Source organism: Nannobrachium achirus (assembly GCF_963921795.1).
Source record: "Nannobrachium achirus genome assembly, chromosome: 14".
NCBI classification, from domain to species: Eukaryota; Metazoa; Chordata; class Actinopteri; order Myctophiformes; family Myctophidae; genus Nannobrachium; species Nannobrachium achirus.
This window is the reverse complement of record NC_137821.1, coordinates 42,300,876-42,315,119: the sequence shown is the minus strand read 5'-3', so window position 1 is coordinate 42,315,119 and position 14,244 is coordinate 42,300,876. Positions and strand designations below refer to the sequence as shown.

The 14,244-nt window shown below is 44.6% G+C and overlaps 1 protein-coding gene across 1 annotated transcript in view; it reads right to left on the bottom strand.

The window, feature by feature from the left end:
• The window catches only part of dock11 (dedicator of cytokinesis 11), a 161,035-nt gene that overhangs the window by 119,302 nt on the left and 27,489 nt on the right, over positions 1–14,244 (bottom strand). Inside the window, exons 8-12 of the mRNA XM_080741633.1 lie at positions 9,367–9,550; positions 5,622–5,701; positions 4,078–4,161; positions 3,349–3,489; positions 282–590 (exon numbers count right to left, since the gene is read on the bottom strand). Coding sequence (XP_080597759.1) covers positions 282–590; positions 3,349–3,489; positions 4,078–4,161; positions 5,622–5,701; positions 9,367–9,550 — 798 coding nt within the window. The remainder of the gene's footprint in view (positions 1–281; positions 591–3,348; positions 3,490–4,077; positions 4,162–5,621; positions 5,702–9,366; positions 9,551–14,244) is intronic.

The following is a 14,244-nucleotide window of genomic DNA, read 5'->3' as shown; positions in this document are numbered from 1 at the left end:
ACACATTTGAAACTTGGAGATACGAGGTTTCTGCCCGACAGTGATGATATTTTAGTGACTATGTTGCGAGGAAAACGTTGAGATTTTGGTTAGAAATGGCTGAAATTAACTTTGTACTTCAAGTTTAAAATTATACTAAATATAATAAATATAATAAGTGTCCAAATAAATTCCAAATATAAATGATCTCGCGGCACCCCTGGACTGCCGTCGCGGCACCCCAGGGTGCCCCGTCACCCACTTTGAAAACCCCTGGCCTAGGCTATAGGCCTACTGCCTACCTGTGTGGGGAAGCGCAGCAGAGACTCGGCCACGCGCTGCAGGACGGGCAGGCCGTCCCCTCCTCTCCCTCCGTCTCCGTTCACCACCACGCCGCCGCCGCCGCCGCCGCCTCCCCCCTCCTCGCCTCCCCCGCCCCCACCTCCTCCCTCCGACTCCGAGGAGGGGGAGGCACGGCCCCCCCAGGCGTCGCTGCCGCCGGTCAGCATCTCCCGGACGCACGGCGGGTTGAGGTCCACGTGGAAGTCGGCGGAGATCTTGCAGCTCTTGGAGACGTCGAACAGCGCCAGGCTGATGAAGAATGGCTCCACCTGCATGATGCAACGACAGAGCAGGGCTGTCACCGTTACACATTTAAATCCAGGCACGTGCACACATAGATATCAAAGGGTTAGGGTTATCAAAGGGGGCTCGAGCCCCTGCCCATTTATCCGCCTGTAAAAAGTGCCCTCTCCAGACCATGAATGTAGTTTTTACTATGGTGAAAGAAATGTTAATTCCCTCTTTTCATGCCTGAAGGCAGCATTCAAGAGAATTGCCTTGTCCAAACTCTCCTGAACTTGAATGCAGCATCTTATGTTCAAAGAATTGCACAGTGTGTGTGTGTGTGTGTGTGTGTGTGTGTGTGTGTGTGTGTGTGTGTGTATGTGTGTGTGTGTGTGTGTGTTGTGTTTTGGCAGACGTGTGCATTGTGCATGCAGAGCACACACATGAGTCTACTCTGCACTCACACTAAGTGTTCTGCTGCTTGACTGATGCATGAGCCTCACCTCGGCGCCTTCCAGGAAAAATTAAAGAATGGAGGAGGGAGGGATGGATCCCTACAAACATCACGTCAAAATGTCAGCTCTTCCTCTCCTCCTCCCGGCCGCTCACGCTCCGGGAAGCATGAGATTGAACCCGAGTGGTTTATATACAGCGCAGCTCAGGCAGGCAGCGGCTCAGGAGGTGTCCTGACTCCTCCAGCAAAGGCACTGAGACCCTAAATATGCTCCCGATGAGCAGCTGTGTGTGTCCCTCCTCCATTGGTCTATGAATGTGTACCACATGTAACACATAATGTGTAATCATGTTCAGTGATGTAATGGAGATTGTTTTAAACTGGGGAGGATGCTATTTTAATGAGTGACACTGATCAGATTAGGCTATCCTGACTATGGCATCTGAAACGTGTTTCAGCAGTATTCTGTTGTTGAAGTTACCTGTCAGTGCCTACCTATGTTCAGTTGTAATTATTCCCATGAACACACAGACAACAAAGAGGAGAAAAGAACTCCTTTTCCCAACTCATTCTACTGAATGGAGAGACCAGACGGATTGCGCATCTGATTGGGTGTGAAGTACCAACTGCCGGCTATTGTTTGCCTCAAGTAGCTACCCTACCAACAACGAATCTGCGTGCTAGGCTACAGCAGCGATATTGGGTACTACAGTGGTGGGCTAGCAGTGTGTGACTATAGTATGGAAACGCATATTTGCGGGCACACAAGCTTGCATGTGCGCTTGTGATCCTTCCCCCCAAAAACGCTGGCGGAACGACGTGGTGTCGCTTAGGTGAATGTGAAATACATTTTAAAGCACATTTGTGTGGTTGGAAAAGCGCTACACAAATGCAGTCCATTTAGCATTTAGCATCGTTACTGTAACTCATTGTTGACAGAGGGGAGCACTCAGCCCTGCTTCAAACCGCCAACTCATCTCACACTCTCTCAGTACTCCAGGCTCACACTCCATTCATCACCAGAGCCACCGCCATCTGCCTGAGTTTAAGTCCTTGTTTATTCCCAGGAGATTCAGTTTGGGACCTTGATTGTTTCCATCCGACGCAAAACAAGCTAAAGAAAGGAGTGTTTCGCGTCTGTGTGTGCGCACGCACGCGTGTGTGTGTTTGTGTGTTTTGTATGATGATGTTTATAACCGGCTGGTAGTGTTTATGAAACCGTTTACATGGTTTAGGAAGCAAAATGAAGATCAATCAAGGCCAAATTATGTCCCAGTGCAATTTCTAGTGATTCTAATGGCCAAAGCCTAACGGATCACAAAGGGAAAATCAGGGAAGAAAACCTGTATGCACCGTCATGGGAGGGGGAGTTTAGGACACTACACTTATGATTTGTATAATAGCATACTGTAACAGAAACACTGTGGCACCAAGAAGCTCATCTTAGTGTGTGGGCCCGAGGCAGACTGACCATGGTTCTTCTTTGAGTTGCTTGGTTGTAACCACCAGCACTGGAGCTGGAGCTGGAGCTGGGGCTAGACAGACCCACATGAATTATGGAGTCAGATTATCTGGGCCAGCACTGTAAGAGGGGAGGGAGTTTGGGAGGAGATGCTGTGTGGTGTAAAAAGGGAAACTGTGTGCTGCCCGTCGAATCAATCACATCCATTATTTTCCTGGGACTGAATCCCAGTGGGACCTTTTTATTTTGAGCGATGCCATCTCACACTTAACTGTTATCCTGCAACCTGAACCCCTCTTGTTACATGATATTCCATAAATCAGTGGTTTTCAACCTTTTTCACATCAAGGTCCATTTAGCCTCTCAGACCCAAAACCTTATTTTGTTGTCTTTGGATAAGGTTTTGTTCATAATTCCTTGCTGTTTTGATGTTGGCACCATAGGAGAGATAACAGGCCAACATTGATCAAAATAACAATTCGGGGACTGCCCCATAGGTCGAACTCCCGTTAGGTCGAACAGCGTCGGCAGGTTAGATAATCACCGACCCGCGTCGCGGTAACTGAGGTTAGGTTTAGAGTTAGGGTTAGGTTTAGGCATAGTTTTACTGGGGTTAGGGTTAGGGTTAAGGTTAGGTTTTGGTGGTCGGATCAAAGGGAGTTCGACCTAATGACATGTTACCCTTGAGAGCGTAAAATGAAACCAAATTTTACGCTCTCAAGAGTTACGGATCTATAAGGGTCCATTTGGTTACCAACTCTCCATCATTTAGCTGGTGACCACCTGGAACCCCCCTCAAGGACCACTGGTGGTCCCCGGACCACTGGTTGAAAACCACTGCCATAAACGAACAGAAAGAAAAAACGAGGTGAGGTAGTTGACGTACGTTGGTGAGGACGCCGTCGCCCTTGTCGCTGACGCAGCCCTGCAGGCTGAAGGTCAGGTCGTGGCAGCTGACCACCACGCGGCGGCCGAAGCGCTCCTCGAACGGCTTCACCTCCGGCTCGATGCCCGAGAAGTCCAGCCTCTGGACGGCAGACAGGAGGAGGGGAGGGGGGATAGGGAAAGAAATGAGACAGACCAAAGGAAAAAAAAGAGAGAGAGAGAGAGAAATCAATGCAGGTCGAAGGGAAAAGAGGGGATGGCGAGGTGGTGATCGGAGATGAGAGGGGAGACGGGACGGCACAGAGGGAGGGAAGACGGGGAGATAAGAGATACGGTAGGGCTGTCACGATTATGACATTTTACGTGACGATTAATTGTCACTCAAATGATTGCGACTTAACGATTTAATTGTGTTTTTTGTCGTTGACAATTACATTTCTGTTTGGCTTGTAGGCTTTGAAGTTGCACATGGCAGATATGACACATAACCTGAATATACAAAGAAAATTACTACATATTTGACAACTTTATACCTAAAAAAGAACATTGATAGTGGAAATAGCCGATCTATAAGCTCACAACGCATCGGGTAGTGACGCGTTGTGAGCTTGTAGATCTATTTCCACAATTTTCGAACATGTGACATATGAACACTTTTCAACAAGGAAACGATTATGACCAAATAATTGCGATTGTGTGAAATAATTGCGATGGGGGGCTTCTTCTATACCTGTGTCTCGGGATCCAGGGAGAAGAGCTTTTGTCTGCCTTCGTTCCGGTTCATCTTATTGAGCTGGTCCGTCTCCCTGGCGTACTGCAAATACAGTGAGAGAGAGAGAGACAAGAAACGGACAGAGGAAGAGAGACAAGGCACAGGCAGGCAGAAAGGCAAGCCAGCAGGCAGGGAGAGGATGGAAAGAAAGGCAGGCGTTGATGAGGAGTACAAAGAGGAAGACAGAGAAGGGAAGAGAGAGAGGGAGAGAGATAATGAGAGTCAAACAAAAGGAAGCCCACGGTGTGAACTGAACCCCTACAGCACCGTGTCCTGTGGACAAAGGTGCTGTGAACTGTCTGTTTGTTCAAAGAGGATAATCGTGCGCAGGACTGGCCCAGGGCAAACACACAGAGGCAGCACCAAAGCACAGAGGTCTTTGGTGTGTGTGCGTGCGTGTGTGCGTGCGTGCAAGGCTGTAGAGGTCAGAGACAGATATGTTAGGAGTGTCTGGGGTGAAACGCGACCGTTCTCTCGAGCTTCAAGAAATGTCTGTAACACAGACAGGCAGACCTGCTCTTTTTTCCACAGCTCTGCAGAACAGAATCCACAATAAAATATTCTAAAAACAGTTATATATGGTATAGATTCTGCACAGCACAGAAGCTCAGTTTTACTAAAAATCGGGTAGATGCGAGGATGACTTGTGGTTTAGTGCAAAAAAAACTCAAAAAAACTCATAATTCAGGCACATGTTCGAAACATAACAGATGGTACAAATTCTGCACAGCGTGAAAGCTCATTCAGCCTAGTAAAATTATCGATGCCAGCTTCAATAAAGGTTGATTTTTTTTTACCACTTTAAGCGAATGAATGAATTTCCTCATGCATTATTATTACCTACATAAATCACTATACTGTACTGGAGAGGCAAATCTTTGGAACATGCTATGAACAACTACGGTATGCTATAAAAACCTCTGCACCATGCACTAAAGCATAAGTACCATAAGATCGTCACTCAGCATCTGTCCAATTTGGGGTTTGGGTCTGGTTTCATACTGAAAAAAGAAACATGAATGTACAATATAGATACTTGCAATAGTTTAACTTGACTTAAAAACATATATATTTGAACAGGTTTGTCCAGTTGAGCACTTCCCCCTGCACAAGGTCTCTTTGCCGAAAAAAGCCTGATCTACAAGCTCAGTTTGTGAGCTTGTAGACTGGCTATTTTCTCTGAATGTTTGCTTATTTTGACATGGCCAGAACAGGGGGGTGCTAGGGTTCCTAATGCGGTTAACAGTTGGTGCTGCACTATTAGACTCAAGAGACGTGATCCTTTGCAACAACCCAAACATGGCTGTTAATGGCTTTGCAGACGGGCGCGATTTTTCGCACCGTAAAAACAGAGGATTTAACGATTTGTGCGTCTTTTCGAATGCGGTAAAAACTCATTGACTCCTTTTATGACTCCGCACAGCAATGCACATCAATTCCAATGCGTTTTAATCATGCAGCAAATGGAGAAAAAACGCAACGGGCCTGATTGCTTTCAGTACCTTCATGAGTTCAGGATGCAGGCCTCTCCCCAAGCTCTCCAACAGGCTCTCCCCTTTTCCCTGGCTGCTGGTGTCCTCATCTGATTGGACAAGAGAGGTGTCAGTCACACGGTGGCATGCGGCCACCATGACAAAACCAGTACATACCGTAATAACCACCGGTTACATTACATGAAATATCCCTCTGACAAGGAAAAAAAAGAAAACTGCAAGATCAGCCCTAATGAAGAAACTGCTCCGAGTAAAGGTTGAAATTAAGAGGCTGTGGGCGGCAACAATTTCCTTAAGGACTGTTTTCTGCCGTCAGCAGAAAACAAAAATGTGTCTCCCAGGTTGGCAGAGGCTGCCTGGGTGATATCTTATACAGCAATGGAAGGCGTTTCCTTCCTATTTTTGGCCAAATCTTTCTCCCCCCCAGTGTTCTGCGGACTCCCTTTGGCATTGCGCTGGGGGGAACAGAGAGGTCTGGCCAAGTTCACTCCTGTTTCAGTCTGGAAGACCTTTCGTGCTCCCTGCAGCTTCCACCATCCCAGCTCTGTTTGGAGTAGGGATGGGACGATATGAAAATGTCATATCACGATTATTGTGACAAAAGAAATCGCGATTTACGATATTGTCGCGATAATCAAAATCCATTATCCTGGGGCGGAACATTTGCCAAAAAAATAGCAGATCTACAAGCTCAGTAGCTCACAACGCATCACAACGCATCACAACGTGACGCGTTGTGAGCTTGTAGGTCGGCTATTTTGTTGGCAAAGACATTTGATAGAGTGCGAAAAAAAGACTGTATCGAGTACGTATATATAAGTACCTTTTACCAATTATAGAGGGTTTAAGTGGTACTAGATATGCAGCTCGGCAAATAAAAGGTGAATTGACCCCAGTGCATGACGAAGCGCGATATCACGATTCATTAAATCTCCACGATACGATTATCGTGAGGGTTTTTTTATCACAATAAATGATAATATCACGTATCGTCCCATCCCTAGTTTGGAGTGAGCAAGACTCCTTTGGTTTCAGTGGAATTATTCTGCAGAAGGTCTGTTATTACGCAGACAAATGAAAGCCCTGCTGATTCGTACATGCCGGCTGGAACGCATACAAAACGGCCTCGATATCGCTGGCACTCTTCCACCACTGGTATAACACTAAGGACGTACAGGGGATGTTGTTTTGAATTCCTTCGCTAAAGCGGGCCTATAAAGCCCTTTGAAACTGTAACGGTGATTAAGGGCTCTGTGAATAAACTCGACAAGACAAACACCACATACATACTGTTTTTTACTTGTCTACCAAATACTGTGGAAGTGCTTGTTGCTCTAATAGACCGAGACATTCCTCTGATTCTGGTTGGCTATGTATAGTACCCTCGGACATTGAGGTACATGATGTGCAGTTAAAATCAAGAGAATTTCCGTCACTATTCATTTGTTAATATGTCATAAAACAGGGCTTACGAAGAGTACTGGGTGTATTCACTTCTCGACGTCATCAATGGCCAAATTGAATTGAATTAACTCGATTGGGGCAATGAAGTCACGCACAGCCATTTCAAGAGATGATGTCTTAGGGAATAATATGAAATGTTTAATTATTTAAATGCCATAATTGTACATAAGAAATATGTTCATAGTGGTTACACTGAAACTTATTGGTAGTATTGTTCATTTCTTTTCTTTTTCTTTTTTTTTACATTGTTATGGATTTAGTTTCGCTGTAGTCTTGCATAGCCAGACAACTATTCCACAATCTCCGAATGCTATATATAGTCTGGAACGGCAGCTCCCGAACGGCGAGTATCGGAAGTAGCCAGTGCTGCACTGAACTGTAGTCCCATTGGAAACATAACAGAAACACAATAGCTCAGACAAAGTCATTCGAGCGGCCTATTCTTGTTATGAGTGTATAGTTTAAGAAAACGTTTGAAAACAACATGGAACTGGAAGTAACACCAACAACACCAGAGAAAGAAGAAATAGTGCCCCAAAAAATGTTGAAAGAAGACATAACGCTTCCAGTAGGACATGTTATTGCTACTGCACCAAGGGAGCGGTTGCGTCACATCCGCTTTATCTCGCACTCATCATTTCTATTCCGGTTTGCCAGACTGTATGCCGGGAGCATTTGGCCAAATCGCGGAGGCAACAGTCTGGCCACGCGAGACTAGTTTCGCTGCCATTCAGAATGACTTGAATGAGAACACATGCAGCCGCCACCTCCCAGAACGACGGACCCGCTTCCGCACAAAAAGCAACAGCCCCGGAGGAACCGGCACAGTCCGCCCACGGCAGAGCCCACCATCTATAAGCAGGGTTCCCACACATTTTTACCAATAAATTTCCAAAACTTTTCCAAAACTTTTCCAGAATATTTAACCCAATTTCCAGGACTATATAACAATAATTCAGCTCAATAACAAGTCGCTTGCTCCTATGCGCAATGCCCAAAGACAGGTAGTGTATGCCAGTGGTTCTCAACCTTTTCAAGCTGTGACCCCCGAAATAATCATAATTTTAACTGGGGAACTGGCACCCTGACGAGCACTAAGAGTCGAACAATTTTGTATAACACGTTTCTATTGTGAAAATAGCCGATCTACATGCTCCCAACGCCTCGCGTTTCACAATTTCTGCCTCTAATATTTGACAATTTGGCCAATGTTTAATTTGTCATTTCAGAGGTATTAACAAAATCAATAACCAAAAACAATGCATAGCTATTTTTTTCCAGGGCCTTCCAGAACTTTCAAAATATTTCCAGGAATTTCATGACCGTGGGAACCCTGTATAAGTTACACTGCTGCACCCCTCAAAACACGCCTCGGAGGCAAGAGCAGGACAACCACAGGGGTCAGAATTGTTCATTTTAAGTAAATTGAATCAACTAATCCTGGAGGTTCCAGACCCCACCTTGAATAGCAAGCACTATCGGGAATCTAACTGACTGCAGCCATGGTGAGCGCAGAGCGGTCACTGTAAACCTGGACAGCATTAGTGAAAGCTCAAAGGTCATGCATAAACAACATGCTACAACGATCTACAGGTCGAATGGACCGTGACCACATAGTATTACTGTTAAACAAGCATGTAATCGGGAGACCTTAATCCACGATTACACGGTGTGTGTGTGTGTGTGTGTGTGTGTGTGTGTGTGTGTGTGTGTGTGTGTGTTTGCATGCGTGCATGTACTGCAGTTGTTCTCAAAGTGGGAGCCGTGCCGCCCTATAGGGTCCCTTCTTGACACAAGTCCAGGGGTGCCGCAGAATACTTTGATAATATTTGGAATTTATCAATGTCGCTTCAGTTTAACCACTTAAGACTTAAACTGTACTTGTTTTCATTCATTCAATAAGCATTCATTTTCAGCCTACGGTACAGCAAGTCTCTTCGCCAAAAATAGCAGATCTGTAAACTCGCAACGCGTCACAACGATCTGCTATTTTTGGCGATTGTTTCCCCCCAGAAAAGGAATGCTGGGGTTTAAGTGGTTAAACACCAAGTATAAAAGTTATTTTCAGTCTGTCCTAACAAAAAACAATATTCTCCCCAGTTTTCCTTGTGACATACTGTATCTTTGGGGGAAAGAGTTACATAATTTACCTACAGTCAATATCACAAAAGGTGCCATAAAGTAACAATGTAATTCAGGGATGCCGTGGATGAAAAGTTATTTAAAGTCGGGTCGAGTTCGTGGAAAATTTGAGAACTCTACTGTATGCGTGTGTGAACAGAACACTGACCCAGGGCACAGTCCAGTGAATCCCCTCCATTCCTGCGGTCCGGTCCGGCCTCGGAGCTGCTCTGCAGGGCCTGCTTCAGAGTGAGCACCCACTCCTCCATCTCCGCCTCGCTGTCTGCAGCCAGGAAGTGGCTGTAGCGCTCCTGCATCTTCAGCTCAAAGCCGTTGCGCTTCATCTTCGGGGACTGAGGAGGAGAGAGAGAGAGGAACATGCAGTTTGTTGAAGTGATGAGTTTGACAGCAAATTCTGATTTATTTTAGTGATAGTCTTTTGAGTAAAATTTCATTTAGTCTTAGTCATGTTTTTGCCATCTGAATTATTACATTTTTAGTCTACTCGCAGTTAGGGCGTGGTCGTGCCATCTGTCTTGGCCATGAATCCCTTTTATGCTCATATATGTAGATCCCTGGTTTGAGACTCTGACATCACTTGTGATGTCACCTGTTTTTATGCCCATATGGAGATCCCTGCTCTGAGTATCTGACATCACTGACTGTGATGTCCCCTGTGATGTCACAGTGATGTGTCAGGGGAACCACAGTGTCAGGCGTTACAGACTGAGATACGGTCAAGCTGTGACGGTTCACATACAGCGCAACCAAGCATATGCAGACAAGTTAAGACAATGAATTTGTATTTTATATATATACCGGTATATGTGTGTGTGTGTGTGTGTGTGTGTGTGTGTGTGTGTGTGTGTGTGTGTGTGTGTGTGTGTGTGTGTGTGTGTGTATATATATATATATGTATATATGTATATATGTGTGTGTGTTATAGTTCTACTCTAGTCCCTCCCAGACATTTTTGTCTAGTTTTGATTTGTTGACGAAATTGTCAATATATTTAGTGGGTGTGGGTTTACATTTGGCAGGCAGGCAGGAACATCCCACCACCACCACCAACAACAACATACTTTATCTAAAATGTGACCAAGAGGGAACCCAGAAATATTGCAAACAGCCCACACTGACATAATCTTTAGTTCAAAATGTAGGATATCAAAATAAGTTGTCTTTATTACGATGTATAAATCACAATCACAATAATGACGTGGGTTGCAGATGGAGTGGCCCCGAACCTTCAACGCTGTAACAGTTATGAAATACAATTCAATTAAAATCAAATTGTGACATTTCCTCAGCGGAGTCCATTTTTGACAATTCCTTCCACATACAGCAATTACATGTGATATAAAAGCAATAAGCTGTCCCATCCAAGGGAAGAGTTAATCTGAGGAGTACACAGGACTACAAGGCACCCGTGGGAGTCAGTGAGATAAGTCAGTGTGACAATGTTCCAGCCCAACAGAGAGGATAAATGAAGTGGAGCTCATTAAGCCAGGCTTTGTAGATAAAAGCATACCAACGTCGATCACATCTGATCTGAAATACAGAGCATTCCGTACAGTGATGCCACACAATCACATCATGTACTGTAAAATGCAGTGGTTCTCAACCTTTTCAGGCCACGACCCCCAAAATAATCATAGTTGAACTGGGGACCCCCCCACCCTGACGAGCACTACTTGGAGTTGGAAGAGTTGAGGCATTAGTTTAACACGGTTCTATTATGAAAATAGCAGATCTACATACAACGACTCATGTTGCGAGGCGTTGTGAGCATGCAGATCGGCTATATTCACAATTTCTGCCTCTAATACTTGACAATCTTGTCATTGTTAAATTTGTCACTCATTTTAGAGGTATTAAAAAAGGTCTTAAAAGTCCTAAAAACTTTCACTTTAGAAATGTGCAGATAGTACCCTCTATACACTGAAACTGTGTGTTGGTTTGTTTGCTGTTGAGTGAGAAAACAATATTACACATTAAGCTAATCATCTGCGGACTCCGCAAAATCATTTGGGGACCCTCAGGTTGAGAACCACTGCTGTAAAGAATCTGTGAGCAGAGAGGTAAACAAAGGGGTAGAGTATCAGAACTACCACTGGACAAAATGCTTCCTCTGTGCCTCACCTTGCGTCGTGGCAACAGGGAACAAACAGTTTCCCTTCTAAACAGAAGGCTAGCAGAGATCAGTTCCAACTTGCTGTGTGTGTGCTTTTGGCCATGTTAACGTTCATTAACTAAGCTAAACCCTGCAACAACCCTAACTTTGTTCAACACCCTTGTGTAGTGGAGAGAATAGATGATTCAGCAGGTCTGCTAGTAAACAATCAATGCACAGCCAGCTCCTTGACATCACACATCTACAGTGCTACAGGTACTGTAGATCCTGTGGTTTTGCAACACACACACACACACACACACACACACACACACACACACACACACACACACACACACACACACACACACACACACACACACACACACACACACACACAATATCTCTCTGTTTCTCTTTCTGTCTCTCTCTCTCTCACACACACACTCCACAGGCATTCTCATCAAAGTTAATAATCAAAATGACTCAATTCTGCCAGGGCCAATTCATCCGCTGTGTGTGCATTCATTTCCGTGAGAGCTTCCTTGCCTGTCAGCTCAGACCAGATCGAGGCGCTGCCCACTCAGTGCCAAGAGTACAAACTACACAACAGGCAAAAAAACTGCTAAAAATCTTGACTGTTTTTTTTTTTTTGTTTTTCTGCCCTTGTTGATAGAATGCAATAAATCCGTCCAATCAACTCCCTCCTAAAAGCTTCTGGGGTGTGGCAGACACAGCAGCAGAAGGAAATCCATTGTGGTTTGCATTACCCGTTAAGACCTGAAATGTTATGTAAATACTAAAAACTAATGGTTTTCTGAAAACCGTATGTTTCTATATCAGTGGTGCTCAAACCTTAGGACCCCTAGAATGATATATACTAGCCCTTACCCGTTCAAAGATATGAGCTCCAAAATGATGTGCAGTGTGTGGGTTATGGGATGTGCACTGTGCACACAGTATATGAGGGATGGAAAGTAACTTTAACTGGTGCTTGCATGATGTAGGAGCATCAATGTAAGAAACCTGTTTCGTTTAATGGCTACAGGGATACTGCCCCCCCCCCCCCCCCCCAGCCCGCCCACCCACCCGCCTGCACACACACCCGCCTGCCTGCACACACACACACACACACACACACACACACACACACACACACACACACACACACACACACACACACACACACACACACACACACACACACACACACACACACACACACACAGAGAGAGAGCTGGTTAAACATTTTGCCTCATGCTAGATGCAGAATAGATGTGCCTCATGCTAGATGCAGAATAGATTGTAGATACACCATAAAAATGCTAATCTACAGCATATGATTTGTGAAAGTGACAAACGGGCTTCACAGTTATGTCAGGTGTGTTCATATGCTATTGGTGATGCGATTTCAGATCAATTGCTCCAGCCACTGAGGAGAAACGCTGTTTCAGACACTCACTCAGACACTCACTCAGACATTTGGTGAATTATATGTTAGATATGTGACCGCGGACCTCCATCTCAAAATATGTTGTTCCGGGGACTCCCAGAAGCGAAGATTTGAGTTACAAATGATCGCTTTAAAAAATATATACATTTAACGATTTGCACAAAATGTTCATGTTTCTTTCTAAAAAATATAGCAGATCTACAAGCTACGTTTTGTTTCTTATACTTCCTATATGTATTTAATTTCTTTGTACCATGTACAGTAAACCTGGTTGTGTAAGAACTAAGAACACAGATTTGATATGTTGTGGTCACTGAGTAATGCAGCTCATTGCTTCAGCCACCGTCACTTCACAGCACATCCTGTGTGAGGTCTCAGAATCATGTTCATTAGCTAAGACGATTATAACTTCCTTTTGGAGTCACAACGACACAGGGTTGTTTATGCATATTACGCAACTGAAGTATACAGTATATGGATTTAAAAAAATGAAATCTCACCACTGAAACCCTGTTGGGCCAAGTCCTAATCTGTGATTTATGAGAGGAACCCGCCACACTAGCACTCTGTTTCCTAAACAATTATGTTTTCGGTTTTGCAAGATGCTTCCATTGAAGACACACATCCAAATGACTGAAATCCGTCATGGCGACTGAGAACTTTAATCCAAATGTGTTATATACTGTATAGGATACATACATACATACCCTTGTACCAAGCTGCTTATATATCATCTGGTTGACGTCAAACTTGACTGCCATAGATGTGGTGTGCAGTTTGTGTTTTCTAGTGTTTGACAGACAGGCAGATAGATAGATAGATAGATAGATATATGTTAAGACCAGGGGTGTTGTTGCCTGGATTATTCATGAAGCTTTCCCGGAAGAGAAAGATCCCATGATTGGCCGCTAGTTGCGCTGTTTTCCCCCTGCGAGGTACCAAAAAGATTTGTTCTCCACTGGACCCCATTCATTTTCCTCTTTGATTTTCTAACCTTAATAAACATCGTCATAAATACTTTATGGTTCCTGTCGCTAGTGAAAAACTACCTTTCAATTACCATGATATGCGTTTTGTGCAAATATGGTCCCATTTATGTTAAAATTGATGATAAAGTTGCGGGGGCCGTGGCCAACTAAACTGACACCAGCCGGCTGTGTTCTTCTTCGTGTGCTGTATTTCGGGAGGCTCCGACCACATTTTCCCATGTATCCCTGCGGTTGCACATGACCGTTGGCAGCCAATAGCATTCCTTATGATTCCTGGGGTACCATTCAAACAATGATGGCGACACCATACAAGGGACAAAAAAAGCGCCATTTTCGCAGCATAGAAACCAATGGCTTCGCATCGTCCATATTTGTTTTTACAGTCTATGGTTAAGACACCATGACATCGTTTGGCTACCAGCTGGACCTTCCCAAAGCCGACCTTGTTTTTAAAGGTACGCTTGACAGTAACTGGGTTGTGGGAGCAACCGT